Here is a 22670-nt window from a genome sequence, read left to right as displayed (position 1 = left end):
AATCTTAATCAAATCTATCAATGCCTCGTTATTGCTTGTTGAATACATCCCTAAGCAAACCCTAACTAATTAATCAACAATTTACATCTAAATATGATTAATCTAAGAATATAACATATATAAACTTATAAAAGTTGAAAAATATGAAATTAAAACTCATAAACAAAAACTTAGCAGCTTATTGGTTCGAATTAATGGAGGATCACTGCTGGGTCGATGAAGTCAAACTTCGAAGTTCGACTTAAAGGAGGAGAATGGTGGTCGGCGTCTAGGCGAAGTCCTCACTCGTTCCGTCGGAAGTTACTGCTCGGTGGTTTGAGACTTTGAGTGTTGTTTAATATTAAGTGAGATGAGAGAGAATTAGAGGAGTAGAGAGGAGAGAGAAGAAAGAGAGAGAAAAGAGAGGAGAGAGAATTAGAGGAGCAAAGAGGAGAGAGAAGAAAGAGAGAAAGAGGAGAGAGAAGAGAGAAAGCCATAGAGGAGCGTGAGAGTCTCAAGAGAGGAGAGAGAGGAATGAATCGCGTGCCTTGGGCCCTGCGCGAAATTCCAGCCTGTTTTCTTTTAACCTGATTTTTGTTTTGGGGATACAACTGTACCCCCATGTACCCCTCTAGGTCCGCCACTGCCCTGCAAGATGTATTAGAAGATAAACAACTTTTACAGAACCATAACTTGGTCTCCCATGGGTATGTGATCCAATAGTAGTAAGATTGACCAAGCATGCCTTATAAATGACAAAACTTCATTAGAGTATGCAGATAATACAAAAGCATCAAGCAACATTGTGGCCATCCTCAAAACCTTTAAGACAAGACAACAGTAATGTGGCACCAAATTTTCTAAAATTGCTATCAGCTCTGGTCATACATTTCTAATAACCACCAATTGTAGCAATTTTGAAAATTTATATAGTTCAAGTGCAAGAAAGAACCAACCAAACACAAAAAATATTAAGTAAACATAGAAGATACTACAAAGATATTTGCTCAAATCGGACTCTTAAAGGGTATCCCTTGTTCCCCGCATCTCCGACTCTAATATTTTACATAACAGTTTGATCCAACAAATAAAAAGAGGAGCATAAGGAATGTAAATTGTCTGCATCTAAAAAATTTACAGGGAGCTTTACTCTGTATACAAGCATTACTTTAAAACAATCAAATGAAAACCTTGGTTATTTCATCACATGCATGAACATAGTTGGTATACATCGCTCTTGTCTACATACAGGTCTGCTCACCTCGAAAAATATGACGAAAATGCCACTCATTGCTATGAAGATCTGTAGCAACAAGCTCCTACCAAGGTGGTTGTTGAGACATCATGCGAAGTAGTTAAACATGAATAAAATAGAGGAAAGCGCAATTCTTTTCAAGCATACTACTCCCTCAACCTCTATAAATTGTATTGATTGACATTTATCGTCAAACTCATAAATCTTTGATCATATTTTCTCACCATTATTAATATCAAAATCTTATGCTTCAACTCTTCTTAACATCACATCAATGAATAGCATCAATATATTAATAATTATTAAGTTTAATCACATGCAATTAGTGATATTAATGGTCAAAGTCGTTAGATATCATAAAAGTTAAATAGTGAATAATTTAAGTATAGAGGAAGTATTAGTAAGAAAAAGATTGATATTCCCCTCACTTCCTTGATTTCTTATATCAAACCTACTTTCCTGAAAACACTTAACTAAGTTAAGCAGTCAAGCCTCACCAGGGGGTTAAGAAATCATCTGCATGCCTGCGAAGCACAGAGAATCCACCATGTGTGCTAGTATCAGAAGTTGTTAGTGTCTTGCAAAATGAATGCAAGTTGCACCTTGGAAGATCAGGCACTGGAGCGTCGGGATTTGTAGCTTCAGTTTGCTGCGGAACAGGAAATGCAACAAGATTAGATAAATATTAATAATTTTGATAAGAAGACAAAATAAGCCTATCTAAACATGAAAAGACATAGTACGAAATAAACATCACAACATTTATGCAACTCATGAAGCCTAACCTTACGAATAATCAGAAGGTGTAAGGCAACAAATTTAGATAAATGTTTATATTTTGATAAGAAGACATATGGTACGTAACATTGATTAAGCTGATCTAAACATGAAGAGACATAGCAAGAAATATATAACACAACATTTATGCAACTCATGAGCCTAACTCCTATGATAATAATCACATGTAAAAACTAAAATCTCAATTATATGACATGTGCCTGTCCGCTTCTAGTTGAGAGTGAGGTGTCAGAATTGAGGGGTTCTTTTCCATCAATGGAGAGAAAGATATTGGAAAAGAGACTTACATCTCTTCCAGGAACCAGAGTTATCTGAGCATAAACTTCATCTGTTTCAAGGTTCGCATATAGAACAAACATGATCATTCTCAAAACCATTTCGTCATTCACAAATATAAGGAGCCGTAAATATGAAGAGTAGAAAAGCAACTATCATTAGAAGTGATAGCAATGATACTAACCCGTAGATCAATATTAGCTGAAGACAAATGAATTCTTTCATTTTTCTTAGCTGTTGTTGCTGCTCATAAACAAGAAACATTTTCTCACTTTCAGCTTTAGGTTTTTTCATTCATTCTCTCATGCCTTTTTGGACATGAATGCAGCCTTTTATATCAGGTGCATCAACCTAGAAAGTAGTGCCTTGTAGGCTACACAAAACCCTAGATAAGTGTCACACAAAAGGACAAACAACCTGAGGCCACCAGCCTAAACAACAGACTGAAAAACAAGAGAGTTTGGGCCACTAACACAGTGGGCTTTTAATATTAACAGCTATATTCTATTAGTAACTAAACTCAGCTAGCTGAACTCCTTTCTTCAATACTCCCTCTCAAGCTGTGAGTGCAGGATTTGAACAAACTCCCAACTTGTGAAGAAGAAACTGATGTTGATCAGTGTTGAGTATCTTGGTGAAAATGTAAGCCAATTGATGCTTGCTTGAGACATGGACAGGTGTGATAATCCCCTCAGTGGCTTTATCTCTTATAAAGTGACAATCAATGTCAACGTGCTTTGTTTTTTCATGGTGCACAGGGTTAGCTGCTATAGCTAATGTTGCTTGATTGTCACAGTTCACAACAATAGAACCAATGTCCTTGATTCCTAAGTCTTTCAAAAGCTGCCTCAGCCACATTACTTCACAAATTGTTAAGGCCATGGACCTATATCCTGCCTCAGCAGTAGACCTAGCAACAACTCACTGTCTTTTTGACTTCCAAGACACAGGAGATTCACCAAGTAGGATACAGAACCCAGATGTGGATCTCCTTGTAGATGAGCAACCTGCCCAGTCACTATCACAATAGGCAGTGAGCTAGGTTGTGGATTGACTTGCCAAAAGAATTACTTGATGAGTAGAGCCTGCTAGATATATTAGCACCCTCAGACCTGCCTGGTAGTGAGCTGAAGTGGGGCAATGCATGAACTTGCTCAATACATGGACAGTGAAAGCTATATCAGGTCTTGTTATAGTCAAGTAGATTAATTTGCCAATTAATCTCTGATATATTCACTAGTACAGAAACGGCGATTTGCGTCGGATCTGAGGCGCCCATTTGCGTCGGACACGGGTGCGACGCCAAAGGCCTAGACGCAGATAGCCCAGACATGATCTGCGTCTTATGGTGAACGACGCAGATATATTAGCTATTTGCGTCGCACCGTATACACGGTGCGACGCAAATGCCATCATGTGAAAAATAAAAAAACGCAGTACCAAAGAATGAATGCTTTAATACTGCGTAGGAGGAAAAAGAAACATATCTCATATCAAAAACCAGATCTAACATACAACAAATGATGATAATTAAACAAGACAAATCTCATATCAAAAAACCAGATCTAACATACAACAAATGATAATAATCGCCAAAAATTAAACGACAAAATCTAAACGAAATTACGTTCTAATCGCCAAAAATTAAACGAAAAAATCTAAACAAATATAAAAAATTAAAAAATCAGATCTAACATACAACAAAACACGAAATTAAAAAACTAAACCTACAAAAAAAAAATAGATCTAACATAGAGAAATTTCACTAAATATATTTTATAAAAAATAAGAATCGCCACCCCTCAAAAAAAAATATATACAAATCGCCAAATTCTCGTTCTTCTTCAAATTTCGTACTTCAAATCTCGTTCTTCAATCTCTTTCTTCAAATCTTGTTCTTCAATCTCTTTCTTCAAATCTCGTTCTTCAAATCGCAAAAATAAACATAAATATGGCAAAACAAAGAAATTCAGAATAAATGAGAACTAAAAATACTTAAGAATCGAGAAATCTGAGCATGAACATCGTGTATATTTCGAGTATCGAGAGAGAGAGAGGAAAGAGATCCCAAAGCCTGAGCATGAACGGAGGTTCGCCGCAAAACAGATGCAAAAGAGATGGATGACAGATGAAAGTGAGAAAATGATTCGAAGTAGAGATGCGCAAAGTAGAGATTCGAAGTAGAGATGCGCGAAGTAGAGATTCGAAGTAGAGATGCGAAGGAGAGATGGATGGAGGTTTGAATGACAGTGAGAGAGATGAAGGAGAGAGAAGGAGAGAGAAGGAGATAGAAGGAAAACGGCTGAAATGGTTGTAAGCTAAATCCTAACGTGCGCTTCTTTTAAATATGGGTAACCCGTGTCTGCGTCGTGTGATATGGCCCATACGACGCAAATCAAAGCCCAAACTTATTTAATTCTGATATGTGTTGCACACACACGATAGTACGACGTACATTATACCCATGTTGTGCGTCGCACACACCTCTCATGCGACGCAAATTAGCAATGTGCGTCGCATGAGAGGAGGGTGCGATGCACATAACAGTGATTTGCGTCGCACAGCTTCCCAAATTCGACGCAAATTCGAATTGTGCGTCGTTTTCGTGTCTGTGCGACGCAAATGGGGGGACGCAAATCTTCCTTTTTCTACTAGTGATTTCAGGAGTCTGAAAAGGAGTTCCTGTTTCTGGGGTGAGTTTAACATGAGCATCCATAGGGAGCTTGAGAGTTCTGCATTTTTCAAGATTGTACTCTTTCAGCAAGTCTTGCACATACTTTCTTTGAGATAAGAAAATCCCTGTAGGAGTTCTATCCACTTGTATCCCTAGGAAGTAGCTCACTACCCCCATGTCTTTCATATGAAAATGAGTGGAGAGAAAGACCTTAGCATCATCTATAGCACCTTCATTGTTTATTGCAATGATAAGGTCATCTACATATACCAATATTGCAGAAAAAACATCACCCTCTCTCTTTGTGGACAAAGAGTAATCAGATCTAGATTGAATAAACCCATTTTCCTTCAAGGCTGAACTGAGTTTTGCAAACCACTGTATAGGGGCTTGCTTGAACCCATAGAGAGATTTTTTGGGTTTGCAAACTCTCTGAGGTGTGCTGGTCTTAACCTTGCTTTCTTCTTCCCACTCTTGCACTGCAATTCTGTCTCCTTCACACTTGTAACCTTGTGGCAACTTCATGTATACAGTTTCTTGCAAGTCACCATGCAAAAATACATTCTTAACATCCATTTGGTGTATAAACCAATCTTGCATAGCACCAATAGCAAAGAGAGATCTCACTGCTGTTAACTTTGCTACAGGGGCAAAAGTCTCTGCATAATCTAGCCCATAGTTTTACTTATTTCCCAACACCACCAACCTAGCTTTGTGTCTTTCTAAGGTACCATCTGGGTTGTATTTGTTCTTGTACACCCACTTGCATCCTATGGCAATTTTTCCTGGTGGCAGTGTGGTAATATCCCAGGTTTTGTTCAGTTCAAGGGCCTCCAACTCTTTATTCATTGCCCTGACCCACCTAGGATCTTTCACTGCTTTTTAATAGTGAATATTGTCACTATGTTTTGCAATTCTAGCAGCAAAACACCAAAATTGTTTGCTTGTTGGGATGTTCATAGTTTTTTCAGCCCTTTTTCGTGCTTCAGTATAAGCTAGGTTAGTCTTGTAGTCACTCAACCATGAGGGTGGTTTGTGAGTCCTAGAAGATTTTCTAGTTTCTATTGTAGGTTGGATGCTGGTATCAGGTACAATCTCACTGTCATCTTGGTCAGTTTGGTCATTGGATCTTTCACCCTCAGCCTCTTGAGGATCACTGAGTGTTTGGGTGTGTGGATTAGCAGCTATCTCAGTATCATACCACTCTCTAGTAGTCTGGTTTCTACAATGGACTATAGGCTTAGCAGATTGTTTGAACACTTGATATGGGAACAAGTGTTCATAAAATTTGGTGTGTCTTGTAACAAATGTGGTATTGTTTAACAAATTATACACTCTGTAGCCCTTTTGAGAGGTTGGATATCCTAAGAAAATGCAGGGTACTCCTCTAACATTCAATTTGTAACCACTTTTGTCAGGGTTATAAGCAATAACAAAACATCCAAATGTTTTCAGCAAGTTATAGTTTGGTTTAGTTTCATAGAGTACCTTATATGGAGAGACATTCTCAAGGACAGTTGTAGGAAGTCTGTTGGTTATGTGTGCAGCAGCAAGCACACAGTCTCCCCGCAATTGAGCTGGCACCCCTGCTTGCAGCTTCAAGGCCCTAGCCATTTCTAACAAGTTTCTGTGTCTCCTTTCCACCCTTCCATTCTGTTCAGGTGTGTCTACACATGAGGTTTGGTGCACTATCCCTAGCTTATCAAACATATGCTTGTAGTGCTTGTCATCTAGCTCAACTGCATTATCAGATCTCACCACCTTCACCCTTTTATCAAACTGAGTCTTGGCCATCTGAACAAATGTAGCCAAAGCATCATATGCATCTGATTTGTTTCTCATCGGATGAATCCAAGTCATCCTTGTGTGGTCATCAACCACAGTAAGGAAGAATCTCTGGTGATTCTTAGAATTCACCCTATAGGGGCCCCATGTGTCAATATGGATCATCTCAAATGCTGCACTAGCCCTTGAAACACTTATAGGAAAAGAAAGTCTAGTGAACTTAGCCAAGGGACACACCACACATGTATCACACTCATATTTGATAAACCCCTTTAGGCTATCTATTTGAGAGATCATTCTCAGAGGTGCATGTCCTAACCTCATGTGCCATAAGAAAGTGTCACTTGTTTTCCTTCCCTGATCAATACTAGCTGGAACATCAAGTTGTGTTGCATTGAGAGCATGACATGTACTGCTATCTCCCTCTGTGAGCAATCTGCCTCTTATGTTCTGTAGAATATCAATCACTGGTTCATCAATAAGATAGTATAGGCCTTTCATCACCTTCCTTACTCCCACTAACTCTTGATTCTTGTTGTTATGAATTATGCAAAATTCGAGTGAAAAATGGCTTTTCATTCACCATTGTGAGATAGTTTCCTCAGAGAGAGGAGGTTGTGTTTAAATGTAGGAACATATAGCACATTTCTCAGCACCAAGTTGTTCTTCAATACAGCATCTCCCACATGAGTGATTTTAGATGTTTCACTAGTAGGTAGGTTAATTTTTGCCTCACTCTTACATCTTCTCATATTCACAAGACGACTCAAATCTCCAGTCATGTGATGTCATGCACCAGTGTCAATTATCCACTTGTTTTCTTTAATTTTTGCATAGTAACAACTCACCATATTAGAGTAAGCAAGGTCCATTTCATCATCTGACCCTCGTTCATTCTCATTTCCTAAAGTGAGCAGCATCTTCAACAATTTTTCAATTTGTCCTGTGTTGACAGAACTAGATGAACCCACAGTGGATGCTCCTTCACTTCTCACATTAGCTGCCATTTTCACCTTTTGATCACTACTTCCCTTATTCCACTTCTGATAACCTTTGTTGTTGTAGTTACCAGATTTCTTAGAGTAATACTCCTTACCTTTCCCTTTTTGATCTCTCTGATGTTTGGGGTGCCTAGGTGGATACCCCACAATGGTCCAACACTTATCAACAGTGTGACCTATCTTTCCACAAGTTGTACAAGTGTTCTCATTGCTTGTACTAAACATTGGAATCATATCACTTTCTTCTTTAAGTGGTTTGTGAAGATCCCTCTGAGATTCTTCTTGGGAAAGAGTGCAACAGGCACTGTCAACTGAAGGCAGAGGTGTAAGCATCAGGAGGTTGCTTCTCACTGTTCCATAGGACTCATCCAGTCCATTTAGGAACTGGAACAACTTTTGTTCCTCTTGCTCTTTGTTTAAAGCTTCCACAAAAGTTGTCACTTCAGGCGTAGTCTCTGTAATAGGGGGGAAGTTCATCGAATTCTCCAGCTCTTCCCACAAGGTTTTCATATCAGTGTAATATTCTGAAACTAGCGTTCCATTCTGCTTGGTTTCATAGATCTCCTTACTGATTTTGTACTTCCTGGAACCATTAGTGACAGAGTACCTTTGCTCCAGTTCCCTCCAAATTTGACCACAGTTGGTCACAAACATCACACACCTCTTGATCTGTTCACTCATGTTTCCTAACAACCATGATATAACCATGTTGTTACAGGTATCCTAGTGATCTTGCTTTACCTTGTCAGTTCCATCTCTCTTAACAACTCCTGTAATGAAGCCTAACTTTCTTTTTGAGGCTAGAGATATCTCAAATGATCTCCTCTAAGCTCTGTAGTTGGAGGGACCTTGGAGTTTTTCTACATTAATGGAGTTGCTATTCTCAGAGGGATGAAGGTAAAGGGGACCGGTTACATCTAGGGAAGAAGATGTCATTGTTTCGTTTTTGTTTTTTCTTCTGGTCATACACACAACAGGAGAAAGCAAGACACGAGATGGATTGATTTAGACCTTTTAAGAAAAGTTTGCAACTTTAGGAATCTACTGCATGAAATAAATACACACATGACACCTTTTTTTTTAGCAATCAATGAAACAAACTGAAAATAAAAAATGTCTCTTTAAGAGTAACGAACTTCAAGCTCTGATACCATGACGACAAATGAATTCTTTCATTTGTTTTAGCTGTTGTTGCTGCTCATAAACAAGAAACATTTTCTCACTTTCAGGTTTGGGTTTTTTCATTCATTCTCTCATGCCTTTTTGGACATGAATGCAGCATTTTATATCCGGTGCATCAACCTAGAAAGTAGTGCCTTGTAGGCTACACAAAACCCTCGATAAGTGTCACACAAAAGGACAAACAACCTGAGGCCACCAGCCTAAACAACAGACTGAAAAACAAGAGAGTTTGGGCCACTAACACAGTGGGCTTTTAATACTAACAGCTATATTCTATTAGTAACTAAACTCAGCTAGCTGGACTCCTTTCTTCAATATTAGCCACTTTGCAAAGAATTTTAGATGGCAAATTGAATGAAGGCATCTGCTGTTCTAATCCCTGATGTGTTGAAGCTTCAAGCTGCAAACGAAAAGGACCGTCTCCTTAAGAAAAAGAAAGATATCAATCAAATCCATAGTCAAAAAAGATCTTATGTTCTAATTCTCTATATATTTTGGAACAACCCTCACCACCCACCAGTGAAAACTTCTCCAAATATCAAATAGAACAACTCAAAGGCAATAAAAGATGTAAACCGAACAATTAACCTCAAACTCAATTTTCAATGTGTTCGTAACCAGCCGACCACCATCACATATGAAACCAAAGCCAAAAAAAAAGACAGGTGATAGTATATTATAGAACTAAACCACCATGAAACTACAACAAGAATTAGCACACTGTCCGTAATATGATATCTTAGAAAGAAAGGAGAGTTACATGTAGTAAGTCTAGTAACTACTAATAACTGTGCATGTTGTATTTCGTGACAAGGCAATTGATTGCCAACATTTACTAATAGAAAAACTACTAACAAATGCGTTGAGTTTTACGCCTAAAAGTTTCATCATTTGTATCCCCATCAACATGATTAATTATAATAATAGGATGAAAGATTTCACACTTGGGAGAGAATTTTATTCCAGGGAAGACATGTAATGGAAGTTGTATAGGACCAGACGCCAGTTGGAAGAAGTTTATGGAATAAAATTTACCATCCGGCTCAATTTCATTCATTTCGTTTGAGCTGCCAAACTGGTAGCATACAGAAGTTCATATTTATAATTTACCTTATTTGCACGTCAGATCATTGGTTTTGGAATTGGCCTGGAAATGCTTACACTTGACCAAAATCCTTTTCCAGGTGTATGTATCTCCCCATCCTCTCTGTGACGCTACTCTATAATTTAGCATCTAAACAAATTGACAATGTCCCTTGACCACCACCACCAGAAGACAAAAAAGGGGAGGCGGAGGATTTAATGAGCCTACTCCTTATATCCCCCAACATTTCTTTCAGGGTCCTCCAAAACAGCTTAGCAACATGTTTGATTTAGGGGATACTACTTTATACTAAAAGTCCTATGAATACCCCCACTAGCAGCAGGAATTCAGAGTGGATGATTGTTGAAAAGGAAAGTTTCTCTACTGTATGTCAAATACTACGTCAATTATTGGCATTTTAACTAGTAATAAATTACTGATTTCCTTTTTCCCAGAGTCTAGAACTCTAGGCATTGTAACTTTTAGAGGCAACTTGAAAATCAGAATGTTAACCTAACACTTGAGCTTTCATATCCAGTCAATACATGTTCTCTTTTCAATCCTGAGTCTCGACATGATCAAGCACTCATATTTGGATTATTTGCAGATACAAGAGAGTAGGTTTTAATTTCAAAATGATTTCTTTCATGTACATTGTATCTCCAAGTCTTGTGCACACTTATTAATTGACTATATGTGACTAGAATCATACTAAAGTAATGTTCTTCTAGCTGAAACAACAAAAACTAATAAAATTCCTTCATCTGTTATATTTTATATTTATTGTGCTAATATTTTCACATTGCCTTAAAATCGTTAGCGTAAAAAAATTGTTGCTTACCTTTTTCATCAACATTTTTTAGTACTTAGGCAAAGTAAACTTTACTAGGGACTCATTTTAACAGCACTACACTTGCACTCATTATTATTTACTATAACTGCCACTTATTACTACATATGTATTTAATTCTAAAATATATATGTACCTCACTGAGAAGCTCAAATCATGGGGTTCTCTTCAGATCTTTTATATCTCTTTCGCTGAAAAATACAGGGTTCTTGAATGTTGTTGTTGTTGATGTCTCTAATGTTGTTGTTGTTGAAATGTAGATGTTGATTTTGATTCCGAAAATTCGAACGAAAAACAAGAAGTAATTCCCCTAAAAATAGATGAAAATTGAAAAATTAGGTCACAAAGTATTAATTGAAAAAAGACTATTACGATCTCAATTTCAACAATTTAAAGAAGTAATCAAAAATTTGTTGATTACAGAAGAAAAAGAATACATTCTAGAACTAAAGAATAAGAGTTTTATAAGAAACCCAAGAGACGTTCGAATTTCAGAGGAGTACGCAACTAGAGGGATTTATTGGCGGTAGCTGGTAGCCGTTGGGGGAAGGTGGAACCCAGTGGTGGTGGATGGTGGTGGAACCCTAATTTGATTCCTAGGGTTTAAATTTTTGAACCAAATCAATCACAAATCGGAAAAAAAAAACAAATTCGAGCTACTCACATGTTTCAGTTTAGAATGGGGTGAAATTTGAATGCAAGAAACACTTGAATCGAAGCTTTGGCAGCAGCAATTGGCGTTGGTGTGCACCAGAGAAGGGAATATGGGGAAAGAGAAACCCTATTTATTTTCCTGGTGAGAGGGAAAAAATTAAAATGATGAAGGAATATGAGGGATGTGAAAGAAACAATAACAAAACAAGGGGAGAGCTGGGCCTCGCGTGTTTTAATGAAATTGGGTCGCGTGATTTAAATTGGGTGGATGAGAGAACAAGGGGGAGAGCTGGGACGCGCGATTAAAAAGCCCATTTTCTGATGCGGTCCCCAAAATCGCATCAGATTTCAGAAAAACCGCAACAGTTTTTCAATCTGGTGCGGTCCACAAGAGGACCGCATCAGATTTTACTCCCAACTTTCCCTCCATTTTAAAGGATGATTTTGGGATGTGGTTTTTGTAAAATCGAATCTGTTACTAAGTGACTTATAAGTTTTTTTCCACTAGTGGTTCGATGAGGGGGGTCTTGAGTTTTCCTAGAGTAGGTGCTTCCAAGATCTCCTGACTGAATGGGACCATGAACTTGAGAGCTCCACTGTTAAGCCGAGAGGATTTAGAGTGGGCTGAGTCACTTTGCCCTTCTCGGTGAGTGGCTTTCTTGTTGAGGATGTGTCGGACATCATATCCCTGGCTGAGGCACTTCTGGTTAAGAAAATGTCGGGCGTCCTTAAGCTTGCATCCGACATCTCCTTTAGGTGATTTGGAGATGTGAGATTCTTCTCCATGGCGAGCCGACCTCCCTTTGGATGGGTGGCACTCATCTATCTCTCGTCTCGATCATTCCCTGTCATGTTGACTAGGCTCTGGGACCTCGATCTTTGCCAGTGAGGCTCACAGCGGGCCGATCGTGGGTTGTGTTCTTCCCACTGAGAGCGCACTAGGACGTGGTCCCTTGGTTCGGGGGGGACATGAAGGTTAGGCTGAGTTTGTCCTTGCTGAATGGCAGTCAACATGTTCATTATGCTGCGCTGTAAAGTTTGCTGAAGCTGAGACGCTATGAGGGTGATGTCTGCTGCAAACAGGGGTTGAGAATTGACATGATATATCTGCTGGGACGGGGATGAATGATCTCCATGGGAAGGTTCCTGGTTGGGGTCCGTGGTAGGACTGTGGGAGACCGACAAGGAGGTGAGGCTGCCCGTTCGAATCTCCTATGGTGGGAAGATAAGGGTGCCCGCTCAGATCTCTAGGCATGTGCTGAAGGATGTTTGTTGCGGGTGCTCTTGGCTGTGGCCATTGCTGAGTAATAATGAGATGATTTTTTCTGAGTAGCAATAGGGTGAATCATGTTGTGTAGTGGCGAAGTAACTTCTTGTGCTATCCCCACAAACGGCGCCAAATTGTTTATGTCTAGAAATTAAGGATACTAATGTATTCTGAGTAGGAGTGAACCCCAAGAGCATTGACTTGAACTAGTTTTATGTACACCAGAATCCTGCAAAACAAAGTTAGACTACCCCGGGGGTTGTTCCGGGATCGCCCCTTCGACGCTCAAGCCAGTTGCTGATCGAGATAGAGAGAGAAAGTCTAGAGAGAGATGCTCTGTTTTGTTAGGTGAGAATTCAATACACGTTCATTGATGAAGCAACTGGTATTTATAGTGTTTGGAAATCTCCGGTTGTGGAGTATTAGTTGAGTGGGCTATTATGAGGTTAATGGCTAAATTGCCTTTTGAGGCCATTAACCCTTTTAGCCCTCTGGTGGATCTTTATATTAGCCTTTTAATTTGGTCAACTCAATGGTGGGACCCACCGCTACAAGCTTTGCTGGATCTTAGGAGGCCCTTCATTCCTTAATTGGGCTGCTAAATAATTGAGCTCAAACAGAAACAAAAAAAAAACCCAGCTGATTTATCAAGTATAATATATATATCATAAACTTCAAAAAGAAAGGAGAGCTGGGAATATTGTCACAAAAAGAAAGTGCATAGGTGAGTAAGGGATCAAATATAGCAATATCAGCATAAAGAAAAATTATGAGATCATGGTCAAAGATTAGTGTAGAGAATAATGGAAGTGGAATACTGAATTAAAGCATATACTTTGATGGGGACAATTTTCCAGAAAAGAAAAGATCCATTAATATGCCATGAAAAAATTTAGTTAAAAAGAGAAAGAAAAGTATGTTTAATTTATTGGCAACTTTTTTCAAAAACTTCGATTGCTAAGATTCTTCTGTGGCAATGGTGAGGTGGGAGAGATGAATGGAGAGATAGTACAGGATTGTTTATAGCAAGAGTTGCACTATATACTAATATACCATGCAGTAAAGCCCTTGAATATTATTATGAGAGAACAAAAAGTAAAAACTGTGTTTACAAGTTTGGGCAACACACGTGGCATTTTGTTGGAATGATCTGCCTATTTTATGCAATTAAGTGAAAGGTTGTTGGTACCATTGCAGTCTTCCCTACAGTCCTGGTTTTGTAACCAAGAAACATGAAGCATGTGACAATAAAATCTCAACTCCATGTTTAAGTACTAAGAGCCTTGAAAAAGGAGAGGATCTGCCCGTGTCACTGTATTCAGTGTTTGTTCATGTGAACTGGTCCTCTGTCACATAATGCAGCCAACCTGTTTAATCATGACCAAGCAAGTATCCCTATGCTTGCAAGTGCAAGCGAAAGTTTCTGATCTTACTTTTTCCAACATCAAGTTGGTTGGCTTAGTGCTCTACAAGGTTCCCTTTAAGATTCGGAAATAATGGAAACGAAAAATTAGAAAGGACAAAAAATGGAAAAATAGAAATGTCTAACAGGTTAGTCAGCCTTTTTGCATTTGATTCTAGGAATCCAAATCAACAATTTAGAAACTGAGTGACAGTCTAGACTACAAAAACCTGCATTTTACTTCAAAGTCGAGGATTCCTTTTTATTAGAAATTCATTCTTCTTAAATTCACTGGGGTGGTTCAGATTATGTGGACTCTACATTTCTATCATTGTGAACTTAAGTCAGCAAGGCACGGAGTTAATAAGATTTCGATAGTTAGTTAAGTTTTTTTTTCTTTCATAAAGGTAAGTTTTTAGATACATTAGTGTAACTATCTAAATGGTTAGCTTCCGATTGAAAGGGGAAAATATTAATAGTAAACGATGAAGTTCTCAGTTGTTTATTATGTGATCCCTCTCCCCAATGGGTTAGATCATGGTCTCTTTAACTCGTGGTAGCTTCTAACTTGAAAATGTTGAAGTAGGTTTTGGACTAACGACTGGTGATTCATGTTTCTATTTACGTTCTTTTTTGTAAATTTTATATTGTGATTGGTGCACGACAAGGTATATATTTGTATTGGTTTTCCTTTCTGATTGGAGCAGCTCAATAATATCTTTCACATGTTATTTCTTAGAGGTTCTATGCCTTCCCTCCATCTGCTTTCCTATTTTTCATATTTGGGTTGGGTTAATGGGGGTTGTGCGATGGTGATGACTGATCATTGATGACACTGCCGTTAATTTGATATGATGTAAAGTTAATTTTTTACTTTTTAATGAGTATTTAACTATTTATTTTTGGTCTCTTACAATAAGTAGCTAGGTATTGTCTAAGTTGATTATTGTAGCTAATTTCATGCTAGATATTTTCAATCATTTATATAAAATTACTCTCTCTGTTCCGTGATAAACTTCTTTGTTGACTTGGCAGGTGTTTTCATAATAGTTGTTGAGGATAAATAAATTAATTGAAAGTAGAAGAAGACAGGTTAAGGAAGATAATTGTTATGATACAAGAAGGAAACGGGTTCTATGATGGTAAGATAAAAGGGGAAAAATAATATTTTTACTTCTAAAGAAAGACAATTCTTTTACAAGCTATCAAAATACAACAATGTGGAGGTTTATTCTGAGACGGAGGTCGGGGAGTACTAATCATAACTTCATTTGCACTTTTCTAATGAACTGTAAGGTTTCGAGGGGGGATTTATGTTTTCGTATTCAGTCTCCTTGCCGGTTTTAGGTTTCTCTCTTTCTATGTGTTCTATTAGAGGGTTCACCTATCATATTTGTGATTCTGCATTTAAATTGGAGTGAAAATCTATACAGACGGCTGCCACATGCTTTTGACTTGCTTCTAAAATGAAATATAATGTAGAGAATAATGTGAGAATTATTTAGGTACATACTATGACTTTATTTACTTTTGTGTTGTTGGCTTGCCTACCCTATTCTAATGGTTCATTATATTAATTATAACTGACGCATTAGCAGCAAGTTTTTTGACAAGTCATTAGTGTTGATGATTATAAGAATATTGTGATGAAATTAACCGAGAATAGACTTTAGTCTGCACAGCTTAATCTATGAGTGCGACTCTTTGATACGTGAATTTTGGGTGAATATTAAACACACTTTTGGATTCATCATAAGGTATTTCATTTCCTTCAGCTGATATATTTTTCGGCTTGCTATCAAGAAGTAATGTCAAAGAAAATTTAAATTATAGTATTCCAAGTATGTCGTATCTCACTTAAATTAAATATGTTTGCCGAACATTATTTGATAGAATATTTAAGAACTTTGTTTACCCAAATGTAAGTTAGTCTGATACCTAATTAGTTTTTGGTCTTTGGTAATGCCCCATAATATTACATGAAAAAACATATTTATATTGTGTAGAAAAATCATGATTAAATGACTCTATTGTTTGATTGAATGAAAAATTATATTTGTCATTACGTACAAAAATCATGATTGATAGGCTATATTATTTGATTATATTTATTAATTTGTCAACTATTATTCGTTGTTTAGAAATAAAGATATGATGTGTTATTTAACTAACTCATGTCATTTGATAGTTTAACTATGAATAATCCCACAAAACTATTCACAATAAGTTGCATAACTCTTTTAACCACTATCATCAACCAGTATGGCTTGTCACCACCACTAAACAACACTATAAGGAACGACGACAACAATATGTAGAAACCATAAAGCTAACAACCACATAAGACGATCCGACAACCAAAATAAAGAGCCAAAAATCAAAAGAATTGGTAACTGCTACTGAGCATGCAGCCCAATTACTACCTATATTTAAATTAAACGAGTATTACCAATTTGAAATTGCTGATTTCAAACTAGAGAGTGTTCGCCAGCAGAGGAAAAAACGCCGTATAGCAGACATTAAACGAGTAAAGGAATAAATGAATTTCAAAACCTTAAAGCAAAACTATATGGATCTATGCTAGGAAAACAAAGCCTTGGTTGAAGAGTTATGCAAGGCCAAGGACCTATTGGACTATAAATCTGATGCAACTTCCCAAAAAGACTAAAAAGCTCCAGCTTCATGAGGAATGACTTTCATTTTCCTTTGATTGAGGTCCAATTTTAGATTTAGAACACAATTATTTTTCTTTGGTTTACGTGGTTCAAATGTTTCTTTACATTTCTCATCAACTTATGTATGTTAGCCTATTTAATAAAACAAATGCAAGTTTTATATCAAAAAAACCGAACTTTTGTTGAAAACAAACTTGGTGTATTTCTAACAGATTGTCATCAATGAAAAGGAAATCAGGTATGGATAGAAAAGATCAAGCAAGACACAATAAACTATTACCACGCTTAATTCTCATACAAAAGAAAACAGAGCCACAAATCTTAGCCTGAGCCACAATACAACGATAAAGTCAAGACCAAAACACCTACCAATCAGTTGGACAAATGCACATATACCCTCAAGATTAATTAAGGTGGAAAGAGTACACCAACCTACAACATGAACAGGTTGGTCAATCATGTACTAAAACTAATGATATATAACAAAAATGGAATATACCACATAATAACTAAGTCAAATTAAAAATAGATTTTTAGGGGAGACAACTGAAGCAATCAATAGTGAGATTGGTTTAAGTACGCCAACAAGACGACGTACAAGAATTGACAATAGAGAACCCACATCCTCTTCAAGACGTCGAGTCAATTCTCAAGCACCACCAGATGAAACTATGATGTTTACTGATGAATCACAATCCGACAAACCCAGTCATACCCCATCGACCTTAACTAGAGGTACATTTATTATATTATAGATGCAATATTAAATTTATTTAAACATGTACTAACTAACTAACTGATTATTAAAAATGTAAAACTTTTATCTAAAAACAGTGGATGGCAACACCCAAAAAAACAACTACAAAACAAGGTGAAACTTCAATAACACATGCATTACTTTAAAGTAAGTCCGAACGTGCTAAATTACCGTTGGTAATCATAAAAATTGAAAACAACATTTTAACCTATGTTAAATTCACCCCTGTTTTTCTTTTCGACCTCTGAAAAGGAAAGTACACAACACCATGGAACTTTGGTGGCCCCAAACATTTCTGCCTGGATTGCGGTGCAAGGGTTTGGATAGAGGAAAGAGTAAAAGATGTTGAACCCTAGTTTTGATGATGACAAAGAAACAAAGATGCAAACTAAGTAGTGAACTAATGAGTTATTTAAGTGTATGGTTTTTAAGGTATCAATGAAAGGAACTAGGAGAATACGAAGTCAAGGAAGAAGTCAAGAGAGGATTTCAAAGACTAAGTAAAGATGTTTCTTGAAGTTGATGCTGGAGCAGCATTGGATCAAGAAGAATAAAAGCAAGGCGTTTTCTTTTCTAGTTCCATTGTAAAAGGAACAAAGTAAGGATGGTAAGGAACATTGGTAGTCTTATTTGAGAATGAGAGTTTGTTCCTTTCTAAGGAACAAACTAAATGGCACTAAACGAATCTGTTGAAGGAACTTGATATATAAAAGAAACTAGACTTAGACGTGAAGTAGCATAACGGTACAAGTGTGAAGTTGAGTAAGTCATGCCTAAATAATAGGAAACAAGTTTATGTAAAGTAAAAATCAGTTTTAATAGAAAATCTTTTAAGGAAAAGTTTTTGTTTTTCGAAAAAGATAAGAAAATATTTATCCGGTTTTTAAGAAGATTTTATTTAAAAAGATCATATTTTCTTAAAGATTAAAATTCAGTTTTAATATTAAATCTGTTTTAAAGTTAACTGATTTTCGGATAAAGCTCAAGAAACTCCTAATCTTTAGGAGCAGTGGGTAAAACATATCCACGTTCAAAAAGAGATCATGGGATCATGGGACATGATAAGGAACGTGTTCCTTAAGGGAAGGAACATCATGGGATAATGGATTTAACATGAACTCGATTTTAACTCCCACGTTCTATGTGTTTCTCACTATAAATATTGAAGTCTAAATAAGTTCCAAAGTGTGTCTGACTAAGTAATTAAGTGAGTTTAACTAATTAAATGTCAGTGCCTTCATTCTCTCATAATAGCCATTTGTTCTTTGCTTTCTTACTCTAATTCCACTAAGCTTATTTCGATCAATTGTATTTTGGTTTTTGGGGTAAGGGACTCATAAGTGAAGTTTTGTATGAGAGAAGCTTTGAGTAAAGCTAGTAAGAGTGAGAAAACTTCGACTGAAGTTGGGAGGAACTACTGTTAAGGGAACAGTGGCTCAGGAATTTGAGTTTAGGAACTCAAGGTGTGGCTCGAGAATAAAATTAGGTTGTAACAAAGTTGTTTGGCCTAATTAGTGAAAGAGTTGAGTTTAAAATCCCTAGTGGTCGAGGTTGTTTCTTCTTGTTGGGCCCAAGAAGTTTTTCCTCGTAAAAATCCCTTGTGTTCCTCTAGCTTGTTTATTCATTTAAGTTTAAATTTCCGCAAAAAGTTACGTTTATTTCTACACATACAATTCACCCCCCCCCCTCTTGTAGTATTCCTAGGGAAATAACAAAAGAGAGAGGGCCAAAGACTATCCCAAGTACAATATTTGCTTCCAAAAAGGAAAAGTCAAATTGTCATTACTTAAAGAACCACCCCAGTACTTAAAGTCCCTCCTTGACCCTAACAGTGGGACATCAACAAAATTCAAGGATTGCATTAGAGCTAACTCTATATTTGCATTCACAGTAATGGGAGGGGAATAGACACGAAAATTAAGAGAGGAAGGGGGCCTTACATTCAGAATCCTTGGTCAGAACTACCATAAGATTGGGTCTTTGTTACCACCTGATGGAGAAAAATGAAGATTCACCCAACTCTATGTGCATGATCCAAGCAATAAAGTAAGAAACAAGACCAGCTCATGGACGAACAATGTTGTAGGTGATATCGACCCCCAAATAGTTGAGGGGCTTTCAAGAATGTTAGATGAGCACAATGAGCTAGCTAAAGTCTTCAGAATGGCTAGGGAGCGCTTCTCCGGTATTGATATGCAACCTGTGCATGTTCGCTTAATTGTAAACCATTCTAAATATGGTGGACAATACAACCTACCAAGTAGCAATGAGTTGGCAGCGTTGATTATGGGTAACAATGACAATAAAAGAGGACCCCGAGATGTGATAGTAGAAGAGAAAGGTCATCATCTATAAAGGATATCTAGAAAATCACCCAAGTTTCATGGCCCTACAATATCCACTTCTTTTTCCATAAGGAGAAGATGGATACATAATTGACATCCCACACAATGATTTTGACGCCACGACTCGGAAAAAAAGAACAATTGTCACCATGAGAGTGTATTATGTTTTTCGCTTTATGGAAAGACTTAATGAGGCTCGCACACTGATTCTTTGTGGCCGTTTATGCCAGCAATTGATAGTCCACGCATTCACATGCTTGAAACAAGTGAGGCTGAATTTTATGCGTAACAACCAAAAGACAATTAGAAAGGATGTCCTTTGCGGGTTCACTGATTATGTGTCTAGAGGGGATACAGCACCAACTTCAATAGGGCGTCGAGTTGTCTTACCTTCTTCATTCACTGGAGGTCCTAGATACATGGTGCAGAACTACCAAGACGCAATGGCTATCTGTTGATGGGCTGGACCGCCTTACCTATTCATAATTTACATGTAATCCGAAATGGCAAGAGATTACAAATTCCTAGCAAGCATACCTGGACAATGACCAGAAGATCGCGTAGATGTGATGGCTCGAGTTTTTAAAATCAAGCTTGATGAATTAATATGCGATCTCACAGTGAGAGAACACTTTGAAAAGACATTGGAAGGTATTTATAAATAGATACTATGCTACCTAACTACATAAATACATATTTCAAAGTAAACAGAATAACTGAGACTCCTTTTTTCTAATCTTATGGCTGTCATATACACCATTGAATTCCGAAACAGAGGTTTGCCGCATGCACACATTTTACTCTTCTTATATTCGAAAGATAAACCCTTAAAACCTGAAGACATAAACATAATCATATCTGCAAAGCTACCATACTCGAAAAATGACCTTTTGGGATATGAGATTGTGGTGCATTTGATGATGCATGGACCTTATGGATCAATGAACGAAAAAACTCCATGTATGCAAAATGGCCAGTGTTTCAAATACTACCCAAAATCGCTTCAAAAGAAATAACGGTAGTTGAAGAGGGTTACCTAGTTTATATGAGGCGTGATAATGGTCAAACGGCAACCAAAAAAGGTCAAACTTTGGACAACAGGTTCGTCATCCCTTACAACATCGACTTATTGTTGAAATTCCAAGCCCAACTTAATGTAGAATGGTGCAACAAAGACCAGTCGCTCAAATACTTGTCCAAGTATATGAACAAGGGGCCTGATATGGCACTTGCAAGGATTGAACAATTTACAAGTGATGATGATGGTGGCACACAGAATGAGCAAGAGCAAGTCATAGATGAGATTAAGGATTACTTGAAATGCAGATATGCGTCTTCCTCTGAAGCATGTTGGCGAATGTTTGCATTCAATACTCAATACAAGGATCCCCCGTTACAACGACTGACCTTCCACCTAGAAAATCATCAAGAGATCATTTTTTAGGACCATGAGCACTTAGATGACGTCCTCAAAAGATTTAGGACAAAGAAAACAAGACTTATAGAATGGATGACAGCTAATGAGGAATATGAAGAAAAGCACGAGTTGACATATGTAGACTTTCTAACAAAGTGGGTATGGGTGAGTGAGAAGAAAAAATGGAAAAGGCGGGAACTGGGAAGACGCATCAGAAGGATTTACTTTGCACACCCTGCCTCTAAATAGAGGTACTACTTAAGGATGCTTCTCAATACTGTGAAAAAGGCAACATGTTTTAAGGACATCAGAACTTTGGGTGGAATCATCTACCCCACATATAAGGCAGCATGCAATGCCCCCAGACACCTTGATGGAGATAATGAATGGCATGAGGGACTCTTCCAAGCAACCACATAGAGTACTAGCACATAGTTACACGATCTTTTTGTGACAATCCTACTTTTTTATGAAGTGTCAGAACCAAAGATGTATGGGACGGGCTTTGGAAAGACTTATCAGATGATATCCTCTTCCAGCAACGTCAAACGCTGGGTATTCCAAACCTAAGTTTGACTAAAGAGAAAATTTAAAACTATGCACCATTCGAAATAGAACAAATCTAAAACACAAAAACAAAACCCTCACAGACTACCATGGAATTCCATGACCAGATGCGGCCCTAATGCAAGATGCTTGAAAAAAATTATTGTTTGAAAAGCTAACCTATGCCACTGAATTAATGACTCAAGATTCAACTGAAGCAAGGCTTGAATGCTAAGCAGACTAGGTGTATGATAACATCCTTGAAGCTGTCTACCATAACAAAGGTCAATTCTTCTTTGTTTATGGTAGCGGGGGCACCGACAAGACTTATTTATGGAGAGCCTTAATGACAAAGCTACTCTCTCAAAACAGCATAGTACTTGCAGTGGCATCATCTGGAAAAACAACACTCCTATTAGTGGGTGGGAGGACAACTCATTCCCGATACAAGATATTGATCTCAACGAGGACTCGTGCTGCAACATTGAGCAAGGATTTGATCTTGCATAACTCATACGACAAACAAAACTAATAATATGGGATGAGACCCCAATGGTACATAGGCATACATTCGAAGCATTAGACCGCATAATTCGAGATATAATGCAGCTATATAACCCATCAACAAAGGATAAATATTTGGAGGCAAAACACTCGTCTTAGGAGGGAATTTTCGGAAAACATTGTCGGTTGTCCAAAATGGAGGAAGAGAAGAAATATTTG

At 37.5% G+C, this 22670-nt stretch overlaps 1 protein-coding gene across 8 annotated transcripts; it reads right to left on the bottom strand.

Moving 5' to 3' along the window:
• LOC109135599 (retrovirus-related Pol polyprotein from transposon RE1) lies at positions 1 to 17725 on the bottom strand. 8 transcript variants are annotated; one of them, XM_057396301.1, is made up of 7 exons: positions 11549 to 16979; positions 11021 to 11194; positions 3195 to 9373; positions 2493 to 3151; positions 2320 to 2360; positions 1732 to 1883; positions 1 to 627 (listed from the first exon to the last, which is right to left on the bottom strand). In XM_057396301.1, exon 3 carries the CDS (start codon positions 7344 to 7346, stop codon positions 5865 to 5867), a length of 1482 nt encoding a protein of 493 aa, XP_057252284.1. In that variant the 5' UTR covers positions 7347 to 9373; positions 11021 to 11194; positions 11549 to 16979; the 3' UTR covers positions 1 to 627; positions 1732 to 1883; positions 2320 to 2360; positions 2493 to 3151; positions 3195 to 5864. The 8 variants fall into 8 exon arrangements, with proteins under 8 accessions (XP_057252284.1, XP_057252285.1, XP_057252286.1 ...); XM_057396302.1 differs by lacking the exon at positions 1 to 627 and adding an exon at positions 949 to 1298; XM_057396303.1 differs by lacking the exon at positions 1 to 627 and having other exon boundaries at positions 949 to 1883; positions 3195 to 9350; positions 11549 to 16991.
• Between the last annotated feature and the right edge of the window lie 4945 nt (positions 17726 to 22670).

The sequence above is a fragment of the Beta vulgaris genome, chromosome 7 (assembly GCF_026745355.1).
Source record: "Beta vulgaris subsp. vulgaris cultivar EL10 chromosome 7, EL10.2, whole genome shotgun sequence".
Lineage (NCBI taxonomy): Eukaryota > Viridiplantae > Streptophyta > Magnoliopsida > Caryophyllales > Amaranthaceae > Beta > Beta vulgaris.
Note: the sequence above shows the minus strand (reverse complement) of the source record. Positions and strands in the feature narration are given on the sequence as shown.